We start from the raw sequence: 24,168 nt of genomic DNA, 5'->3' as shown, positions 1-24,168 counted from the left end.
CTAGGTTGCAGAGATGCAACTTCTAATGTAATTACCCCAGCATTCTATGAACTAATGTCTTTGAATATTTACACTGAAACTGCTATGCTTGACAAGAAAAAAAAGGCTTAGAACAATAGACTTGCAACATCGAATGGGTACATTAAATGTGTTTTCTTAAAATACCCATGAAATTATTTGAACAATGACTGCAAGTTGTATAAGATGAATTGTATTTTGTAACACAGCAGTTTAATATTGATTACCTGTATTACAGTTTCTCCAGGCCTCATGTCTGTGTAAACATTCACTTTGTAGGAAATGTTTTGAAAAACTGGAGTGTTGTCATTAGCATCGATCACCATGACATTGACAGTGACGGAGGTACTCTCTTGAACTCCATCAGAAGCAGTCATCTTTGAGATGCAAAAAGGAATCCATTAGTGAGCATTCATATTCTGACTCAGAATAGCAGCAAAAAGCATTTTACTGAAAGTTGTGCCACTGTAAGTACATAAGTAATAGCAAACAGATTGCTGTGGCAACTTTCAACATCAAAATCAGTTTAGCTTTTGATTTAAATGTGATGAAAAATAAAAATGCAGAGTGATGTTAGCTAACTGTTCCGATTAACTGTCTTTTCATTTAAATTGTTTTCACTTTCTGTCAGGTTGCTTATTCGATATGATTTAGGTACAAAGAACAAGCAGTGCATCTTACTGTAAAAGTGTAGTTTTGCTGACGCTCCCGATCAACTGGCTCACGCAAAGTAAGGTAACGGGTTATGCCAAAAGGCGTTATCATAAAAGCTGTGATGAAGTTGTTCACTGAGATCTGCAGCTTTGGATCTTTCGTCTTTGAGAAAAAAACACAAAGGAAATGGGAATTATAGTGAATTTTAGGAATATATTTTTACTTATTCTTTTTGATTTGCTAATACTAGAGCAAAAACATTAACTATTCATAAGCTTTTGACAAAGTCAACGGGGTCCTATGGTTTTTCTGTAGAAAGCTTTCAGCTGTTCTTACATGAGTTGTTGTGATCTGACAAGTTTCTTTTAAGGTCAAATGTGTCACATTTACTTTGATGTGATAATGCAATCATAATGATATTTTAATAAGCTAAAGATTATGGACTAGGCATGACCAATTCATGGACTTCAACAAATCATTGCCAACAATAGTCTGACAAGATTCAGTAGATGATTTCACTGGCCAAGGTGCACAGACCGAAGTTGTACAGCACCATTTTGGAGTTGAATCAGTACATGCAATTGGATTTTGCAGTCTGGGTTTAGAAAGGTAATATTATTCACAGTGGGACTATCCAATTAGCACCAATAATAGAAACATAGATGCTTAAAAGTTTGAAGGTCGAGATTTGGTCTGCTTGTCAATGGTGATTTTCTCAGCCAACTAAATCAATGTGACACAAATGGCAGGCAATTTAGCAGGATAATAGATGGCAGCCAGTGTCTAAGGAACTGTTGAATGGGCAACACTGTTCAGGTTTCCAGCATCTGTCGTTGTTTTTAATCTTCATCTGTCGAGAAAAAGAGGAAAGGGGAGGGAATTGGCCGCGAGGGGGAAAAAAACGCTGTGCTTGATAAACACTTCAGGAACTTGCTTACTGCACAGAAGTAGTCCAGATAAAGCAACTAATATACCAGTGTGCTTCACCTCCTTGAAGCTCCCTTACGCTATTTATGCTGTAATTTCTCTGCCACTTTACGGTTTAACAATCATTAGCTATAACTTACATTGTTCTGGCAGATAAATATTATTAGTCTAGGAATTCCCAGTGCAGGATTTGGTGCTGGTCTAACTTTCTTTTTAGCAAGCTGCTTATTTATTGGCTTATACTGGTGTCATAAGTTACATGAGAAAATTATTTGGAAAAAAACTTGCAAAACAAAAAACTAGCCTCTCCAAATCTAAACAAGTTAGAAAGAAGTGCCAAGGGTGAATCATCCTTGATTTAAATGCACAACTTCAAAAAGGAGTTAACCACTCAGGTAATTTAGTTTCCACAAATGTTCTTACCATCACCCGTCTTTACGTTGTTGTCAAATGTGGAACTTTGTTTTTAGGAGGAATTATGCAACTACTCAAAATTGGTACTTGCAAAGGGCTAGCTCTTGTGCGTCAGTTTAAACAGCATCAATCAGCAGAATAATCAATCAAGGTAAGTGTAAACTGCTGCCTAGTTTTGTCTTCTTCTGATGAATGCTCATCCATACATGCTGTCAAGGGTCACAGAATTGCAATCAGCACCAGAAATCATAGCTAGCCTTTTTTTTTAATCTATCTCTCTTCAGCAAATGGACCAAACAGCAAGTTCTAAAAAACTATTTACTTACTTATTTAGAGATACATGCTGAACAAGCCCTTTCGGCCTAGTACAGTGCCTAGCTACTCCCTATTTAACCTTAGCCTATTCACAGGACAATTTACAATGATCATTTAACCTACCATCCTATATGACTTTGGACTGTGGGGAGAAACCAGAGCACTCAGAGGAAACCCACACGATCACAGGGAAGACGTAGTAACTTTTTACTGACAGTATTGGAATTTAACTCCTAACTCCAACACCCTGAGCTGTAATAGCATCACACTAACTGCTACGCTACAGTGGTGCCTAAATACCACAGAGCAAGCCAAGATCAATAATTCACCATACAGTAATGATCAAACATTGCAATTGCTTGATCTAGAATGACTGACACCAAGTCACTCATTCAGTGTCTGACATTCCAAAGGAAATATTTCTAACATGTGAAGTGTGCATTATTCATCTTTCTACATTATAAAATTTCACCTCAATTTCAAATTGAGTATGTGGAACACCGCTCCAAATCTTTTGAAACAACACATAGCAAAACCTGGACATTTCATCATTTGAATACGTATAGGGAAATCACAGCAGAAATCAATGGGATAGTACTGATTTACACGAGGGTGGCAAATACTTGCATCATCAATGCTATATTCCTGCCAACCCCACATACTCGTAGTTGCAAACCCTAGTGTTTGGCTATCATCTGTAGTTGGGCAAAGAGTGCATTTGGTGGAGTCAACAAGTGTCAATGCTATTGGGAAATGTTTTTATCTCCTACAATTCTATCCATAATTTACTCTTCATCAGTTTCAGGGTCTTGAACTCGTTCTCAAATCCAATATATATTATCTAACTTGGTTTACTTGAACACATCTACAGGGAGCGCTGCCACAAGGACGTAGCATCCATCATCAAGGATCCCCACCATCCAGGCCATGCTCTCTTCTTGTTGCTGCCATCAGGAAGGAGGTACAGGAGCCCTAAGTCCCACACCACCAGGTTCAGGAACCATCCACCATCAGGTTCCTGAACCAGCATGGATCTCTTCACTAACCTCAGCACTGAGCTGACTCCACAACTTAAGGGCTCACTTTCATGAACTCTACAACACATGCTCTTTACACTATTTATTATTATTATTATTATTATTATTATTAGTTTTATTTGCATTTGCACAATTAGCTCTCTTTTGCAAATTGATTGTTTGTCAGTCTTTGTTATGTATAGTTCTGTTGTATTTCTTTATTTTCCTGTAAATTCCTGAAAGAAAATGAATCTCACGGTAGTGTATGGTGACATGTACACATTCTGAACTTACTTTTAACTTTGAATAACATTTGTAGTACAGCAAACAAAATTGTGCACTTCACAATCATTGGCATGGTTTATTGCTTTAGAAAATAAATTCAAATTTTAAGGCATTCGTTTAATCGCCATTTCAAATACTAATATAGGCATATCAATTATAATTAAAATATTGGAGCACTGATCTGCCTCTAAATGTATTATTTATTTTTTTCTTTTGTAAACATACATATTCAATTTGACAACAGTTGGGACAAAATGTGCCAAAGAACTTTTTGAAAAGATGACATATTGAAAAGAGATTGTCAGATAAATCCCATCTGTCAAAAGGAAGCTTAAGTTCAGATGATACCTTGCATGGTTATGAAGGCCTGATTCTCTTATCAAGATTCTAGATACTGTGTCAATTTTAAAAAGTGGCTATTTGCACAGGCAATGAGAACAGTCAGTACGCTTCTAATGATGTGACTATCCCATTATCTGTAAAATACATGACATGCATGTTCTCGATCAGTCATTATCATCCTTCTTTGAGTCATGAATATTCTGCTTATTAGCTTTTTAAAAAATGGCACTGAAAACCAGTGTAAATTACAATAAATAGTGAAAAAATAATTAGCATCTGCCATGAACTAGGGAAAGATTAGTGGAAAGAGATTGACCTGGGCCAAATTAAAATGCCTGTCCTTGGTTGTCTGCTACAGGACAATGCTCATTCATTATTACTTAATGAAACAGCAAGGTCTTGTAATGTTAGCAAATTACCACAGGAAACAGAGGTACACATAAATCACAAATTCATGCAGCTTGCAAGGGGTAGGGGAGAGGAGAGAAGGAATAGGAAGACAAATATAGTGCAATGTACAATGCCAGCAAATGGAATCCAGAATGCTTCATTTAGCAATCAAAATATGAAAACAAATCTTGACAGGAAGCAAAATAGCATGCGACACATCAAACATCTCACAAACACACAGATATAATAACCCTAAATACATACGGGAGTAGTACCTGGTGACACCTACAAATAAACAAACAAGAAAAATTCACACAAATGGAAAACTGATTTATTTATTTACTTTTATTTAGCGATACAGTGCAGAACAGGTGCTTCAGCCTTTCAAACTGCATCCCCAGCAATCCACTGATTTAACCGTAGCCTAATTACTGGACAATTGAAAGGAGCAATTAACCTATGAACTGCTACATATTTGGACTATGGGAGGAAAACGGAGAACCCGGAGGAAACCCACAGACACACGGGAAGGAGCGTAAAAACTAGCTCACAGAGGACGCTGGAATTGAAGTCCGCACTCCTACACCCCAAGCTGTAATAGCGTCACACTAACTGTTACGCTACCATGATGCCCCACGCAAATCAGCAAAGATTCAGGAAGATGAGTCAAAAGTATGCATTCTCAACATCCTAAAACCATCAAAATGTGTTATAACTGAAGTAGGCTCAGCATGTTCGGAGGGGAGCTGGAACCAGAATCAGGTGACGTGAAATTTGTTAACTTAGCAGCAGCAGAATGTACGCCTTTCACATCTCATCAAGAGGGCTTTAAGATGAAAATCCAGCAAGTGTTAGTGGTGTCATGTACATTTACATTATTCCACAAATGTGGTTTCCTTCATTTTGAACAACGCATTAACTATCAACTCCAGCACTTACCTCTTCCACATCATTATCCAGGGCTACAATACTTAATGGTGTTGTTAAATTCCAGCTATCTGAAACAGTTGTTCCCACTGGAGCAGACTCAATGATGAACCCTTGGTAGGTGGTTTGTTCAAAGTACGGGGCTTGGTTGTTTTCATCCAGAACCTCTATATGCAAATCGGCAAAAGCTGGTAGTGGATGTCTGTTGTCTTGTTCTGCCTAGTTGAAAAACAAAGAATCACATCCTAATGATCATGGCTGGGAATGACTGGTCAGTAAATTAGGTTTAACAGAATACACTTCGGTGAGATACTAAATTGTCTCAATGAGCAGTAACAACTTTCTGCTTCACTTGGCAGGTGAGCTGAAAATGTGAAATGCTTTACACGCTTTTAAAAGTAATGGTGACAATGTTCTGTAGATTAAAAGACATTTTACCCAGAACAGTATAATTAAGTGCCAATTCACCCCCTTAACAAAACGCAGGAAGTATGCTGATGTTACAAGACTCAAATACGGTTATGACTTTCATATATATTGCCTGACCTGCTGAGTTCCTTCAGCATTTTGAGAGTTGCTCTGGATTTCCAGTATCTGCAGAATCTCTTGTGTTCACAAAAAGCATTCTATCTGAGGTAAATATGGATTTAGCTTGCTATGTGAAATGAATAAACTAATTAATTAATTATATTCAGGCAGCTTAGAGTCCTTGGTTAGTGAATAACCTTGGAATTCTAAAATGAGGTGCAGCCATAAATGTGGCACAAATCATGTCAGACATGGTGCAAGTGAAGGTCTACATGCATAAGCAATAAATGCTCACTGCACTTATACAAAACAGCTTGCAGCTTCAACACCAGCCCCAAGGCTCCAGCTAACTCCTCACAATCCTATACAGCATTTATCTCACCATCAGAGCTGTTGAGGGATAAACAATTTGTAATTTAGTTGCTGACCGATTTCATTTTCATTCATTGTATAAATACTATGTGCACTTTATATGTGTTTCAGGGCCGCAGATGTTGAAAGACTTATTCCTGATTTCTAAACTTCTGAACAAGTCACTTTCTCCCAGATTAGATGACTAAATTCATGTCCCTAATATTGAGCTATTGAGAGAAAGAACAGAGGCCATCCAAGGAAAATTGTTGAGCTGTAGATTAGGGGAGACAACCATCAGCTGTACGCTGTACCAAGAATGTTAAGAAAACAAATGTCTTAGAGCTTCAGTTATGAACAAAGCTCAAGCTGTAAAAGCATCATCATTGAGATCTACCATACACAGCAGATACTCTACAGACATAGAAAAAGGCAAATAGAGCACTGCTATTGGCTATCAAGATGATAGTTAATGTAAATGAACACACCATTGCAAAGTCCAAAGTCCAAACATATATATGTTTGTATGTCACTATATACAACCCTAAGATTCATTTTCTTGCAGGCATACCGAATAAATCCTAAGTACAATAATAGCCATGATAGAATCAATGAAAGACCGCACCAACCTGGCATTCAACCAGTGTGCAAAAGACAACAAACCATGCAAATAGAAAAGGAAAGAAATAACAATAATAAATAAATAATCAATAAATTTCAAGAACATGAGATGAAGAGTCCTTGAAAATTAGTTTATTTGTTGTGGGAGCATGTCAATGATAGGGCAAGCCCAATCAAGCAGTTATTTCCTTTGGTTCAAGAGCCTGATGATTGAGGGGTATTAACTGTTCTTGAACCTGGTGGTGTGAGTCCTGAGGCTCCTGTACCATCTTCCTGATGGCAGCAGTGAGAAAGAAGCATGTCCTAGGTGGTGGGGGTCCCCAATGATGGATGCTGCTTTCCTATGACACATTTCATTTAGATGTGCTCAATGGTGGGGAGGGCTTTACCCATGAAGGACTTGTAGGATTTTCTGTTCAATGGCATTGGTGTTTCCGTACTAGGCTGTGTTACGAAAACCCCGTAACCAGGTAACTTACCAGCAAAGATAGATGGATCAGCTGAGTCGGATGCTACTATTTTCAACCGTTTTATTCAACAAGGGCACAAACGTATGGTTAATACAAAACCTTCAGATCATCAAAACTCAATCTAAAACACCGGTGTAATAATAATCATTCAAAACACAAGCTCGATCGTCGTCTAGGGGTAATGTAGATTTTATATCGTTCACTGGATAGCTAAAAGTCTTTTAGATCACGGCAGTTTCACTTAGTTGTCGGCGGAAGTGTCGCGTTGGTGCACGTTTAGTTAGAAAGACAGAGAACATGAAGCATTTACCCGACAGGTTTTCCAACCTGTAGGAGGTAGTCGGAAGTCTCGTTGGGGGAATGGACTCTCATCTGTGGCTTCCCCTGTAGCTAGGCCGTCTTCCGTGGTGAAGTCGCCAATCCCAGGCAAGGGAAGGACGCACACGAACCCCACCACCGGCTGTAGCTATTAAAACGCTGTCGCAGGAATTCTAGCGTTTCTCCTTCGTGTGTTTCCTTGGTGCATCTGAGGATCCTCCCCTCAGACCCGCCTTTATACTTCTTCACGAGATCGCAGGTGTCAATCAAGTTGCAGGTAATGCGATCTCTCTCTCAACCAGCCCACTTTGCCCGAGGGCTTTTCAGGTGGTCTCCATGAGACAATAGGCAAAGTCACTTTTATTCTGCGTCTTGGAAGAACGTGGTCTTTCGCACGTCTCCCTCTTGGGTCAGTTGACCCCCCTTAACTAGAGTTCTTGCGATTTTCACAAAGGAGGGGGCCAATGGCATAACACTTCCCCCCATAATAGGTTTTTAACCAGCGGTTAAAAACAGGTTGACACAGGAAATTTTTTTTTTTTTTGAATCTACATACTACACAAGCTTTTCTCTTCACAGAGTACTACTGTTATACATTCAAGTCAGTATCTAAACAGGTAACAAGTACAGTGCCCCTTTTCTTTAATACCTTAACCTCATGTGCCCTACTAACGCCTGGTAGCATCAAACTTCAGCTCAATAACCACCTTATTTATTTGCTTTCTTCGGCAACATAACTAAGGAGGTGTGATCTTAGCTTACATACATCTACAAAGGTTCATGCAAAAGACAAATTTTTATGCTACTTTCAAACTTAACAGTCAAGCTTCCATGGGTGTTGTCTTTATTATTCACATACTTTGTCAAAATCCCTTAAAACCGGCTTCTGCTATTTTAAAAATCGCGCCCCCATTAACCCTCGCCTTTTTTCCGGTTAATTCCCTCGTGGCGATCTTGGGCACCCTGGCGAAATAAGCTTTCGCCCGCTCCTTTCATAGGAGTTATTTTATCAGCGTGTTCCAAACTTAGACCACCCAATTCCTTAATTTTAGGCAATTTGTCGTTTTTCTCTTCAGGACCCGTCATGCTATTAGTTTCCAATTTAAGATCCGCAAGCGATCTCGCTTTGTTCAGACAGCATTTCAAATTCTGCCTTTTCACAGCACCCTCTTGAATAACAATAGCGTGTGGGGCACCTTTACATTCCAAATCAACCTGTAATTGATTCGCAGGCACCGTGTTACCAAGCCATTGTCTCTGCAGCCTGGTTGCTGCTTCTGACATCAATCCAGACATTAAATTTTCTTCCTTCGATTTGGGAATTACAGATTTCCCGTCTCCCTCCACAACAACAGTTATCTCCCCATTCGTAAACTCCACATTAACTCTGAAGACCCCCTTCTGTACAACCCTCTGGGAACTCACACTTCCCAAGGTTAACCCCTTTTTCCCCGAACCAGGTCTATCTGACTCACGAGGACGGCCGCCCCGTTCCCCTGAATCAAATACCTCAGACTTCCCCTGAGCTCCGTTACCAGGGTCAGCACCACGTGCATCCCCATCTTGGACACACTCAAACGGGACATTGGCCTCTTCCAGGCTTTCAACACCCGTACCTTTTTCAAATTCTAACGTCCCCCGATCCTTCCAGTTACTCTCTAGGCAGCCCCCCGTTGGGGAAGGCGCAACCCTGCGAGCTGAAACAACCTCCTCGGCCATTTCAGCTGACTTCTCCACAGCAAGGATACCCTTCTCCTCTAAGACTGCCCTCATTTCACTCTCGGGACCATCGAGAACATCTTTAGGACTCTCAACTTCTCCAAACAATTCTGCCAAACCAGACAGATCAACCACGTCCAACTCTGGACGTTTTAACAGCTTTATCCGTTTCTCATCTTTATTTCCTACCTCTAGGACCTTTCTCTTCACTAAGGGGAGGGCTATCTCCTTACCCTTACCCCATTTTTCTTTACTACCTTCCGTTTTACCACCCTCTGAACCCTCGTGGTGTAGGGTCGGTAAAAACGTCTGGGCCAATTTCAAACTGCGCGCGGTCCCAGTCGCCGCTCTCGACAGGCTGCGAGTGACCGCGCATGCGCGATAGCTCGGGGACTCCATGGGCGGGGCCTCAACTATCAGGGCGGTTCCCATCTTCCCACCCGCGAGGTCATTACCCAACAGGAGGTCCACGCCCTCCCCCGGTAACTCCGGCAGGACTCCTAGCTCCACAGGTCCCGACACCAACTCGCAATCGAGAAAGACCCTATGCAAAGGCACGACCGTGGTCTGGTTCCCGATTCCTCTCAGGGCAACCTCCCCCGTCCGAGGGCCGAAATTTAACACATTACGGCTAATTAACGATAGTTCCGCCCCCGTGTCTCTCCAAATTCGTACAGGGATGGGGGGGTCCCCTTCCCTCAAAGACACGGTTCCTTCGGAACTAAATGTCTCCCGCCCCTCCGGTACTCCATCTACCTGGGGCCCTCTTGTCAACTTCCTGATTACCACTGCACGCCCGATAGGGATCGCTGCTCTCTCCCTCTCTGGCTCCTTTCTCAGAGCAAAGCACTTTGATGCAATATGTCCCACCTTTCCACAATTAAAACAGTTTAAACCAGGAGATCTCCAGGTTTCCTGTCTGTTATCCTCACTTTTTGTGCTAGCTCCCGGTGGAGTTTCTCCCTTAGCCGGCGGACTGTCCCTACCATTCCGACGGTCTCTCGGGTAACTTTTTGGCGAGGAAAACTTTGTCTTGTGGGTTAGGGCATATTCATCTGCGAGCCTAGCCATCTCTGAGATGGACTGATTCGTCCTCTCACTTAAATACATTCGGATCTCTTCCGGAACGCAACTTTTAAATTCCTCAATCAAAACTAGCTCCCTGAGACGCCCATAGTTCTCGGCCACCTTTTCAGCTGTGCACCAACGGTCCAACAGCACACCCTTTTCATGGGCTAGCTCGGTATACGTTTGATTCCACCCTCTTTTTAAATTTCGGAACCTTTGTCTATATGCCTCAGGTACTAACTCGTAACCTCGGAGAATGGCCTCCTTTACTTGATCATAATTCCCGTCCCTTTCTGTGGGCAGCGCGGCATATACCCGCTGTGCTTTCCCTCGTAACACACTTTGTAACAACGCCACCCACTGCTCTCTGGGCCACTTCTGATTCTCTGCCACCTTTTCAAAGAGCAAGAAATAACTATCAACATCCGTCTCCTCGAACGGGGGGACCAACCTCAACGCCCGACTAATATCAAACCCCTCTTTCTCTCCCCCTTGAGTTCTTCGCTCTTGTTTTCGCCTGTCCAGCTCCAATTCATAGTTCCTCTGTTTCTCTCTCTCTTCTGCTTCTAGCTGCTTTAGTTTGAACACCTGCTCTCTTTCCCTCTCGGCTTCTCTTGCCCTCTCGGCTTCTCTTTCGGCTTCTCTTGCCCTCTCGGCTCTCTCGGCTTCTCTCTCTGCAGCCTTCTGAGCTGCTTCTATTTCTAGCTGCTTTATTTTAAACTCATATTCCAGCCTTGTTTTCTCCAACTCTGCCTGATTTGTCCCACTCACTAATCTCCTTTCGGGAATATTTTCCAAATCCTCAGCTGTAAACACCTTCTTCCCAACGTAATGCTGTTGTATGACCCTTAGCACTTCCTGCTTTTTCATTGCTGGCTTCACCGCTGTGAGGTCTAAGGCCTGCGCCAAACTTACTAAGTCTGATTTTGTAGCTTTCCCTAGCGCCCCCATAGTTGGGCTTTTCATAAATTCACCCACGTCCATCTTTGCTGGTTTCCTGTCCGGCTACCTGCGTAACCAGATTTACGTTTGGACTTACAGCCCGATTCACTGACCCTCCCGTTTGGTTTCAAATCCGGGACGAGAACCCCACTTGTTACGAAAACCCCGTAACCAGGTAACTTACCAGCAAAGATAGATGGATCAGCTGAGTCGGATGCTACTATTTTCAACCGTTTTATTCAACAAGGGCACAAACGTATGGTTAATACAAAACCTTCAGATCATCAAAACTCAATCTAAAACACCGGTGTAATAATAATCATTCAAAACACAAGCTCGATCGTCGTCTAGGGGTAATGTAGATTTTATATCATTCACTGGATAGCTAAAAGTCTTTTAGATCACGGCAGTTTCACTTAGTTGTCGGCGGAAGTGTCGCGTTGGTGCACGTTTAGTTAGAAAGACAGAGAACATGAAGCATTTACCCGACAGGTTTTCCAACCTGTAGGAGGTAGTCGGAAGTCTCGTTGGGGGAATGGACTCTCATCTGTGGCTTCCCCTGTAGCTAGGCCGTCTTCCGTGGTGAAGTCGCCAATCCCAGGCAAGGGAAGGACGCACACGAACCCCACCACCGGCTGTAGCTATTAAAACGCTGTCGCAGGAATTCTAGCGTTTCTCCTTCGTGTGTTTCCTTGGTGCATCTGGGGGTCCTCCCCTCAGACCCGCCTTTATACTTCTTCACGAGATCGCAGGTGTCAATCAAGTTGCAGGTAATGCGATCTCTCTCTCAACCAGCCCACTTTGCCCGAGGGCTTTTCAGGTGGTCTCCATGAGACAATAGGCAAAGTCACTTTTATTCTGCGTCTTGGAAGAACGTGGTCTTTCGCACGTCTCCCTCTTGGGTCAGTTGACCCCCCTTAACTAGAGTTCTTGCGATTTTCACAAAGGAGGGGGCCAACGGCATAACAGCTGTGATGCAGCCAGTCAATATACTCCCCACTACACATCTATATAAGTTTGTCAAAGTGTCCAATGTCATGTCAAATCTACAAAAACTAAGGAAACAGAGACACTCTCGCTTTCTTTGTAATTGCACTTAAGTGCCAGATTAAAACAGATCCTTTGAAACAATAACAATGAGGAATTTAAAGTTGCTGCCCCTCTCCACCTCTGATCCTTTGATGAGGACTGGCTCATGCACCTCTCGTTTCCTCCTCCTGAAGTCAATAATTAGCTTCTTGGTTTTGCTGACATTGCATAAAAGGGTTGTTATGGCACCACTCAGCCCAATTTTCAGTCTCCCCCCCCAAATGGTAATTCATTCTCACCTTTCATTCGGCCTATGACAATGGTGTTATCAGAAAACTTGAATATAGCACTGGAGCTGTGCTTAGACCACGTAGAGCAGGGTGCTAAGCACACAGCCTTGTGGTATACCTGTGTTGACGGAGATCATGAAGGAGATGTTTTTGCCAATCTAAATTGACTGGGGTCTGCGTGAGGAAATCAAGGATCCAATTGCAACAAGGAGATATTGAAACCAATGTCTTGAAGCTTGTTAATTAGTTTTGAGGGGATGATGCAATCGATAAAGAGCATCTTAATGAAGGCATCTTTCCTGTCCAGATGTTCCAGGGTTGAGGGAAGCACCAATGAGAAAGTATCTGTTGTAAACCTGTTGCTCTGGTAGGAAAATTGGAGTGGATCTAAGTCACTACTCAAGCAGCAGTTGGTATGTTTCATCACATAAAATAGGTTACTAAGATTTTTTGTGCAAAGAAAATACATTTCATTCTCTCTTGCCAGAGGTAGTTGAAAAACATCTACCATTTTGACTATAAGATATAGGATCAGAATTAGACCATTCAGCCCATCTAGTCTGCTCCGCCTTTCCATCAAGGTTGACTTATTTATTTATTTAGAGATACAGCGTGGAACAAGCACTTCCAGCCCACAAACTGCGATGCTCAGCATCTTACCTATTCAATCCTAGCCTAACCACAGGACAATTTCCACTGATAAATTAACCTACTAACCGGTCGGTACATCTTTGGACTGAGGGGACACTCAGAGGAAACCCACATGCTCATGGGAAGGGCGTACAAGCTTCTTAAGAATTGAATTCTGAATTCCGACACTTCAAGCTATCTTCAAGCACATCGCACTATCTGCTACGCTACTGCGGCACCCATTTATTATCCCTCTCCACCCCTTCCTGCTGCCTTCTCCCTGTAACCTTTAATGCCCTTACTAATCAGGAATCTCTCAGCCTCCACTTTAAGTATCCATAATTGCTTAGCCTCCACAGCTATCTGTGCCAATGAAATCCTCAGATTCATCTTCCCAGTCCAGATGAAGGGTCTCACCCTAAACTGTCGACTATTTACTCCTCTCCATAGGTGCTGCCTGACCAGCTGAGATCCTCCAGCTTTTTGTGTCCATGGCTCTCAGTTTGACAGATACATATCAGACCCTGTAACCCGCTGTCACAATCACTGTTTCCACTGAAGCATTTAGTGTCCACTACTTACGCTGTGCCATCAGACTGTGTCTACAGGTGCATGAACAGAATTAGCCACCATTTCCATGCTGGAGACATTCATCTTCTACACTCTGAGCCAAGTCTTATGCTAAATTGATCTTGGACTCTAAGCTGCTTATGGGTTTTCTAGCAAGCTTCAAAGTGCATTAAGCCTTTCATTAAGAATATCCATCATCTTTTTATTGTAGTCCAACCCATCAAAATCATCATCAAAGTAATTTTCTGCAATAGAACTCACGTGGGACCTTGCCATCCAGCACGCTAACATCTGCCCTGTCTGTGCCTCTAGGCCCAGTTGCAGTCTACATATGTCCCACGTCCAGCAATGAGAGATGTTACTTACCTGTTTTCCTTTCACTTACATATAATGTCAGTTATATTAGCATGTGCCTATGAGCTACAAACTGACTTCATCATCACAGTCTTCCTTTACTACCTGGCATGCCTGCAGATCGTAGGCATCTGTAAATAATACAGCGTCAAGTCCACATCAAGGGCTGTGTTTTCACACTACTCACAGCTTGCAAAGCAGAAAAGAACGTGTGAAGAGGGTCAGTGAGATGCAAGGATGTGTGGACATGTGGATTCAATGATTTCATCCTGCCATTTGCAGTCATTGAAGTGATGAAATCAATGAAATCATATTCTCTGTACCAGTAGGCACGAGTCTCCCTCTCCTGTCAGTTTCTGCTGCCTACAGCTATGCCCCACCTCACCTTGCAAAGGGGACAGAATTATGTTCACTGAGTATTGTGCAACGTGTTCAGGTGGCAATGACACTGAAGTAATGGCAGTTTGCCAACAGTGTGATATGTTGGGCTCCTTGTGATCGTACTAAGTGTGCAAAGAAGAGAGGAAGCAAATGAAGATAAGTTGGAAATTGATAAATAGAAAATTCAGTAGGTGAGCAGTGAGATGTGCGGAATTGACAAGTAACAACAGTGAGTTCTGGATTTTGAGGATGCCATTTGCCACGCATACAAGATCACTGAGCCTCTTGCAGTGATACAGGTCCTTTGTGCACATCTCATGCACTGAAAAAGAGAGTGGCTAAAAATAAAGCAACTAGAATCTCCGTGCATTTCAACAAAGGCTACAGATGCCAAAGGTTTTACTAAGGAAGAAAAGAAACTATGTCAGTTTTTCACAAGCTCAAAACTTTGTAAAGATCTCTGGAGAAAGTCTCCATCTCGCAGACTTTCTGAATGTTGTCTCAACTGGAGCCAGACTGCTCACAACCTCCTGCCACTGTCTGTAAGGAGGTCGTACGTTCTCCCCGTGACTGCGTGGATTTCCTCTGGATTATTCAGTTTCTCTCTCACAGTTCAAAGATGTACTGGTTGGTAAGTTAATTGTCACTGTAAATTGTCCTGTGATTAGTCAAGGGTTAAATTGGGGGTTGCGAGGAGATGCGACTCAAGGGGCCAGAAGGACCTACTTTGCACTGTATCTCATTAAAAATGAACTTCAGCAGCCTCTTTGAATTTGAATCAAACTTCCAGATACAGTTCTGCTCTACCTGGTTCCACCACCAAAAATACCTTACCCTATCGCTCTTCAATGCAGCTGCAGCTGAAACCCTCAGTCATGCTTTTTCTGAATTCAGCTATCCTGGCCTGGCTCCAACTTTTCAACATCAGTCAACCGAGCTCATTGAAATCTCCAGTGCTTTCGTAGAAGTTGCAGCAAGGAAAGGGTAAAAAAGGGTGTGCTAACAGAACGGAGTGCAGACACTTTGCACAGCTTATTCTATCTGTGGAAATTCAGTAAGGCAAGAGTCACAATGACAAGCTGGCATGAGACAGTGTGCAGACATAGTGCAGTCACCCAGGCTGATCATAGCTCTTGAAAACCTAACTCTGCTTTGTACAGCCTTTTGTTTGAGCCTGGGAAACAAGGTCACCAAGCATACCAAGACAAGATAAAAAACAATAAACTCTAAGGCAACACTTACTTACAGTTATTTTACTAATTCTGAGGTATTGTTGGCCTTTAATACATATATTTCATTGTTTATTAACATCTGAAATATGTATTATGATTGGTACTTAAATACACAATTAATGGGATTGCACATTGAGAAGTGCATAAAGTTTATATTGGATCGGTATTTGTATATGACCGGTCAATTTCTGTATGAAAATGGCATTTCTATGTAAACTTCAGAGCAGTTTGGTGACAGGTGCCATCCTGGCTCCTTGTGTATAGATAAATAAAATGTGGTTGAGGAACAAGTTTGAGTTGTCAGAGTCCAGTTAATCAGGAACAACACCTAGATCCTAGTCCAAGTGAAATCCTGTTCACCGCCTCTATGCTCAAAAGCTCCTAGTTCACCATGTGGAAAGAGTTGTGGTTTGATATCACACCTCTCAGCACTATTCTGGAGTATCAATCCAGACTATCTGCTCAAATCATTAATACACAGCCAAAGAGTAGCTTTAAGAGGAAACGCTACATATTTAACAATTATACAGAGCTGAATGGTACAATGTGCACAATGGTACAAAGTGCATTTCCATAGTAATTGTGAAATAGCTCCACAGTTTCAAAAATATCAGTTGACCTTGCAACAATAATTTTGTCACTATAAAAGCATCAACTCTTAGACACTACGAAAACATGTTTGTCAATGCAAGAAACATCACCTCTGTGACAGTTTCTACATTTTATATGCAGCTCACTCCAAACATTACCATTTCTATTCTTGTGCTTATTCTCCATGGAGGATATCCCTGTTGTGACAGAGGTTTGCTCTGCAATATATGTCTGTCTATATGTCATTTATGCATTAAAATACATAATTGAGAAAGATAAAATTCTCTATCAGATGTCCCAGTAGCTCCAGTGTTGGTGCCTTAATGCTACCTATTCACATCTCAGTTCCAACTAATATTCAAATCCACCTACTTCCATTCAAGGCATGTAATCCAGATTCATCTGTCTGTTCATTCCCAACACGGGATCAAAAGGCAGATACCACAGCAAAGGTGCTCTTGAGGGAATGGTTTACGAAGTATGGTGTTCCTGAGAGTTTGCATTCTGACCGAAAATGAGGTCGTAGCTGAGCATTGCAAACTGTATGGGGTAAAGAAAAGTCGTACTACACCCCATCATCCTACTGTCAACTTTCAGTGTGAGTGTCTCAACAGGACAATGTGTGATTTGTTGCATATGTTGCCTCCAGAAAAGAAACACAGCTGGTCAGAGCATCTACCTGAGTTAGTGTATGTGTATAATGTCATGCCTCTCGCAACCACCGGACATTCCCCTTATTACCTACTGTTCAGTGATCCCCACTTGCCAGTGGTTGCTCTGCTGGGGCAAGAACAGGAAATATGACTGGTTAGCCATACACCAGAAACGACTGAGTGATGCCCATGCCTGGGAAAAGAATGTTCTGAACAGAAGGCTGCAGAACGCATTGTCTTACAGGAGGATAAAATTCATTGTCCCCAGATTGCACTAGTTTACCTCAGGAACAGATCGTTAGGCTGTAATAAGGTCCAGGTGCTTGGAAATCAACTGTCTACAGGGTGGTAGAGGTGTTAGACAACACATACACTGTGGAACCTTTGGAGAGAGGGCCTATCAAGAGGGCAAACAGGGTAGACATCAGGCCCTGTGAGAACGTTCCCACCCCAGTTCCTCAAAGGAGACTGCAAACTCCTGTAACACCTTTAAGGAACACCTTCCCTGGGACATGAATCAGATTCTGAGGATTCAGAGAATGGTGTGATATTGGGCCAAGACATGTCAGAACAGGGTGGATATCATCACGACCCTAGCCTTCACAGCAAAACTTGTGGACTGAGACCATAGCGCCTGTGACAGCCGATACAGGGTCAGATGTTGGTAGTCTTCCTTTTGTAACACCCCGCAGGAGTAAAAGAGTAAATGCTGGACAGCACTCTAACCCACATCATGAACCAAGGTCAGTTTTAAATGTGGTCTCCATAAGTCCTGCAGCAGTGTCACAGACACTGACTAGTCCAAGTTCAGTTCTATTCAGAGAAGCAGTTAAAGAGGTTGCAGTGAGTGAGTAATCAATGACGCTTACTGGTATGCAGGGGAGAATGTAACCAGGTGACCATTGAACATCCTTTTTTTTACTGTTAAAGTGCACTTATATATTCTGTGGTAATGCTAAGTAGATGACTGTGCCTTTAAGCGAAAACAGTGATGTCATTTTGCATGGGTAGAGTAGAACGAAGAGCTGCCATGTTCTAGAAAGGGCGATGTTCGAATGCTTTTCCCAGGTTTGGTGAGGAAAGGTGAATAATATTTGATAATATCCATGTAAATTTATTTATGCTTGCTTGTAAATCTAGAATATCAGTAATTTAATGTGTTTTACATGTGGATGCTTTAGATCTTCGAGTAAATTGATCAGCGCTGGAGTTCCTTAATTGGCCTACTAAGTTGGTTTTCTCAGCAATTCGACTACAAGGCAGTATATTGTAAAAGTTTATTTGTCTTTACTTATTGTTTCATGATCGAATGTAAATGTAACAGGGTATTGTGAATGTGTTAATCTCTGTTCACGTAGCGTGAGCAAGGAGAACTAATTTCAATGTCTAGACTACATGTGTTTGGAAGTTAAGCGCGTGTATTCCAAATGTAAGCATATCGCTTAGTTGAGATGAGATGTATTTATTCATATTTTTGATGTTGTGTATAAGGTACAGGGTTGGTAGGATTCTAACATCGTTTGTATTTTTTTTTAGAGTTGACACTACCGTATTTGTTCTGTATTATTTTGTTTTAGTTATTTTCATACTGCATACGTATCAAGGGTGTGGTCTGAAGATAAACTGAGATTGTAATAGCACGAACTGTCTTAATTTATTTTGTTGTTTTTATTTTGATACCCTCTTTCTGCAATAAAACACCTAAAACAGTAAAAGGAATTTAAGACCCGAAAAGATATTTGTCGTCCTGTGTGTGTATTTTCCCCAAGCCACAAAATTAATAAGGTGGTATGCTCCTTCTGCTGTTCATGGTGGCTGCACAGCCACCACGCCACTGAGCGACAAGACCTGCATCGCGTGGTGAAGGCGGCCCAGCGAATTGTCAGGATGGAGCTCCCAGGACTGGACACCATCTATTCCAGCAGACTCAGGAGGAAAGCAATCAGCATAACCAGAGACACCACACACCGGGGCCACTCCCTGTCTGACCCGCTGCCGTCCAGCAAAAGGTTCAGGACACTAAAAGCCAGAGCAAATAGATTGAGGAACAGCTTCTACCCCAGAGCTGTGGCCTCCATCACACCACTCCCACAGAACAATGACTGAAACTGTGAGCACACACAAAGACTCAAATACTTGCACCGACAGCACTTTGTGCATTACTGTGATATTCTGGTGCTGCTGCAACTTATTTTCTGCTACTTATCTATTTAATACTGTTTTTCTATTACTGTCTTGTTTGTATCTACTGCTTCGTTTGATTGTCTGAGAAGAAGCCAAACAGAGTTTCATTGTATCTATGTATAATGACAATAAAGATCATTCATTCATTCATTCTTTGCATACACTCCCAACAAATGCCCAGTGCCATTCCCAATGCTCCTTTATCACTCACGGGCCAGGGATCCTTATCAAAAGGTGGGGATGTTGCATTTTACAAGGAAACTTTGAGAAGATTTTTGTCCACTTAACAATCTCATCTTGCAATTAGAGTTCAAAAGTGGAATGTATTTTCAGGAGTCCAATATGTGTCTTGGAAAGAGTGTGGCCTACTCAATGCAGTCAATACAGAATGTGGCTAGGGACTCAATACAGCAGATACCCCAGTTCAAGAAGTTATGCTGCAGCTTTATAAAATTTTAGTTAGGTTACACCTGGAGTACTGCATGTTCTTCTAGTTGCCCCATTATATGTCAAGGCTTTGGAAAGGGTGCAGAAGAGATTCACCAGAATGCTGCCTGGATTAGGGGGCTTGTGCTATAATGACAAACTTAGGATGTTTTCTTTGAAGCACTGGGGGTTGAGGGGAGATCTGATAGAGGTTTATAAGATTGTGAGAGGCGTAGAGAGGGTAGAGAGACAATATCTTTTTCTCAGGGTTGAAATGTCTAATACTAGAGGGCATGCAGTTAAGGTGAGAGAGGGTAAGTTCAAAGGAGATGTGAGGGGCAAGTTTTTACACAGAGAATGGTGGGTGCCTGGACAGATAGTACATTACAGATTTTTAACAGACATTTAGATAAACATATGGATGTGATAAAAATGAGAGGATATGGGCAATGTGTATGTAACTAGAAAGGATTTGTTTCGTTGACCATTTCATTACTAATTGGTTCAGCACAATACTGTGGCCAAAGTACTGTGCAGTACTGTTCTACATTCTATATTGGCTTTGGAGAGTATGCTTATTTGTAGAATTTTGCAAAGGCAGACTTAATGCCATGGACAGTTCCAAGCCCAACTGCAAAAGGAGGAGGGCTGGGTATGGAGCTGGCAAAGCTAGAGCCATAGAAATGCCAACAGAAGCTCCAAAGGCCTCATCCCTGGGAGAGGAAGGATCTTGGAAGATGAGCTACACCTGGGAACAACTTGAGAGACTGGCCCAGGGCAGGGGAATCTGGTGAGCTGCTGTCGGCAGCCTATGCCCCTGTAGGGGTGATGGGCCTAAGTAAGGAAGACTTGATGGTACTCATCTAGTGCTATGAGGCAGCCTCTGTACGTAGCCCACGTCTCGGATGAGCATGGGGGTGGGAGTAATCAACAGGTCATGAACATAACAGTGGATTTAAGGTCTCGAACACTGAAGCACTCTTTTTCTCAGATGGCTAATGGCTATGTTGGTTCACTGATAACAATATTGAATTTCATCATCAATGGCTGCCTTCACTTAGAAGCAGCCACCAGATATGGGTAGTCAACCCCAGTTTCCAAGGCCTCATCATGGGTTTTTATTTCCTGAGGTGGTATTGTATAACAGATTAATGCCGAAACTTCAGTGAACACTCCAGCCAGAACACAGGCAACATTCCAGTGAAAGGTTGCAGAGAACACTTCGGTGATAAACTGCAGTGAATACCCCAGTGATATGCTCCAGGGAATACTCTGGTGACAGACTGCAGGAAACCAGAGGCACAACTAAGCTTAACTGTAGGCATTACAGTGGTCATAAGCCACATAGATCGGTTAATAATCGGCTACAAGGAAGCTTGCATCCCTAATTATATAGGGTGATGTTATAATGGTGGATTGAGACGAACAAACTATCTTCTACTTTCATAAAAGCTTTTTCCAAAATCCACTGAACATATATTGATTTCCTGGATTGTTTCTCATAGTGTCCGCCATTCAAATCATCTGCTCAGTCTCACAAATCACCCTACATTGGTTCCATTATGACCACAATTCAGTTACCAATCAGGCTGTCAAGCAGATTTTGTTGTTTTAAACAAAAAAAAAACAGAAGAGAATGACTGGATGCTGATGAGACCATCTACAATTGTAGGTGGGCCATATTGCATCAGTGCAGAAATAATGTGGTATTTATGGCTTCTACTTATTTCTCTCTTTAGTTGGTCAGGTCACAGCAGTGGGAAGAGAAACAGAGGTAATGTTTCAGGTTGAAAACCCTTCATCAAAAGCAGTAAACAAAAGCTTGTTAAACTGTTGGGAGGTGAGGGAGAGGGTACGTCCTGGATACTGTGAAAGTGGGGGTGACCAAGGATTTAAGCCATGGATAGGATTAATGGTCAGTGGGGGAATGTGAACAGTTAGAGTGAGAACTTGGATAAAGGAATGTGCGAGTTGCATTAGGTAGAGCAGAAAGACAAGGCTGGCAGGTCAGAAGGAATTACTTTTTGGGCTTTAGTCAGTCATTTCCATATCAGATTCAGTGTTAAAGTACAAAGGATCTATGGATGGTTTCATTTGGGGAATTGTATTTATAAGGAATGAGGGAATACATGAAAGAAAATATTGATTACATTCATGGAGAATATTAATCAATCATATTGTCGGACAATTCATCTACATTTCATTCTGAAAGGATAAATTAACTATCAGTGTTAGAGTACTTTGGAAACCATATGTCCAAATGATCTTGCACCTCTTGTTGCTTGCCTTCTGTAGTAAATGTAAAATAAACAAATGCACAATTTAATGAAGAGCAGAGGAGTTCTATTTGTGTTCCGGTTAAGTATACTATCCTTTTTGGATAGTGTGTCACAAATTCCTTCTATACTGTACTTTAAAACTTCAAATACCTCAGTGATAATGAGCTATGATAGTGCCAGAGGGCACCTTCTGCTAGCCCATCTGCAGAAACAGTTTAATTTTTTCCTTTAACGTCTCTTTTTTTCCTTTTCAAGGTGGACGGTATCATGTCAGAGTCCTTGATCTACATCTGCACTCAAACAGCAGTTCTATACGGCGCTGATGCCCGATCTGGGCCTCGATGACTGGCCATTTTTCGATATTCCAAAGATGCGGCCTGGACGACGTGCGTACCTTCAGAGTTTTGTGGCTCTGTTCTCCTGCAGATGAGTTGATTCCATGCCAAGGTCGCCAACTGAAGCGTCGCAGGAGAAAATGGAGCATCACGAGCGGCAGATCAATTCTGAACTCGGAATGCTTGCTCTCTCCTTCTCCTGACGGTGGCGGAGAGTTTGCTGCCAATTCTCAAGTCAGAGAACCCGGGGAGAAAAACATGACGTGGCTGATTTAAACATTGTAATTGGTGAGTTGGTTTTGTTTTGTTAGTCTCCCCACTTGCTATGTGGCACATCTCAGCCCCTTTACTGGGGGTGGGGGGGGGGGTGCAGAGAGAGAGAGAGAAGGAGAGGAAGAGGGAGAGGGGAGAGAGAGAGACAGACTGTGGCATGTCAAATTTGCCGTGAATGATTAGGTTTTGTTGTACTACAGATCATGGTCTCTCTTTGGGGGCTTTGCTATTGCTTGCTTGGTGGGTGGTGGGTACTGATGCTTTTGCTGAAATAAGTGGGGAAGAGGGAGGATTGATGCTTTGCTGCTGCTTGTTCCTGGGAGGGAGAGTAGGGGGGTATCTTCTGTTTTTCGTGGATGTCTGCAAAGAGCAAAAATTTCAGATTGTATAGTATATACATTACCTGATATTAAATGGAACCATCTGAACCATTTGTAAGTATTTTGAACTTGCACTATCTCTTTCATGATTTCAAGATGTCCCAAAGAGCTCTACAGACTAATTTGCCATGTGAATTCCAATGCAGGAACATCACAACGAACTAATGCACTGGAAGCTCTCAAACACGAGTGACTTAACACCAAGGGTGTTTGCTCAATCATAACTATTAATCGGAACACACGATCTCCTCCGCTTTTCATCAAATTGTGCATTTGTGTATTTTACATTTACCTCAGAATGAAAACAAGTGGTGCAAGATCATTTGAAATATGCTGCAAAGTAACTCAGTTCCCCCACACAAAAATTTGCCCAACAAATGCAGTATTGCCTTTATTACAGTGACTTTGATATGATGAATTAATACACAATCCATAAGCACTTACATGACAGATTCAATCCATTATCATTTATGGAAAAATACAAAGGCTTAGCAAGGTAGATGTGGAAAAGATATTTCCACTGTGGTGTAATCTAGAATGAGGAGCATGGTTTTGGAAGATCTATTTAAGACAGAAGAGTGAAAATTTCTTTGCTCAGAAGATCATGAATCTTTGGGCCTCTACTGCAGAGAGCATTGAGGTTGAGTCACTGAATACATTCAAGCCTAAAATAGATGGACGTTTGACTCACAGGGGAGTCATGCATTATAAATGAGAGGTAGGAAAGTGGAGCTGCAGCTAAAACTAGATCAGCTATGATCTTATTAAATGCTCTTCCATCCTATAATCATACTAGCTTTATAAACAATTGTGCTTTCCAGAGGGCAATGCCAATTCCACAGATTTCTATCTAACACAATTAACAGCTTTCCAATGTATATCATGCAATGAAATGCTAAAAATAAATGACGAGAAAGCAAATAAATATCTAATAGTATAATTTAAAATTTAATTATCTCCCAACATTTAATATTTAATTATGTGCCAAAATATCTACTATGCTACATACAAGCTACAAAATTATGTTTTATGTACGTAAAAGAAATACATTTTCTGGTTAATTTTATCAGGCAACAAGCATAGTTAGAAAAGTGAAAGGTTATGCTGATGGCAGATACCTGAAGAGGAATTGAGAAATACTTATTGATTAGACAACATAAGTAACACTAACCCTTGACAATAAGAGCAAAATTTGATGATTGTACTTGCACTTAAACAGCAATCCACTCAAGGTAAATGAAATATCTTGGTTTAGA

The 24,168-nt window shown here is 41.7% G+C and overlaps 1 protein-coding gene across 2 annotated transcripts in view; it reads right to left on the bottom strand.

Annotated features, from left to right (window-relative positions):
- Positions 1-24,168, bottom strand: part of pcdh15b (protocadherin-related 15b) — a 1,734,278-nt gene that overhangs the window by 503,232 nt on the left and 1,206,878 nt on the right. For both annotated transcript variants that reach the window (XM_073027317.1, XM_073027316.1), the window contains exons 16-19: positions 5,301-5,507; positions 4,626-4,646; positions 700-834; positions 246-395 (exon numbers count right to left, since the gene is read on the bottom strand). In XM_073027317.1, coding sequence (XP_072883418.1) covers positions 246-395; positions 700-834; positions 4,626-4,646; positions 5,301-5,507 — 513 coding nt within the window. The remainder of the gene's footprint in view (positions 1-245; positions 396-699; positions 835-4,625; positions 4,647-5,300; positions 5,508-24,168) is intronic.

This window comes from Hemitrygon akajei, chromosome 23 (genome assembly GCF_048418815.1).
Source record: "Hemitrygon akajei chromosome 23, sHemAka1.3, whole genome shotgun sequence".
In the NCBI taxonomy this organism is placed as follows: domain Eukaryota; kingdom Metazoa; phylum Chordata; class Chondrichthyes; order Myliobatiformes; family Dasyatidae; genus Hemitrygon; species Hemitrygon akajei.
Note: the sequence above shows the minus strand (reverse complement) of the source record. Positions and strands in the feature narration are given on the sequence as shown.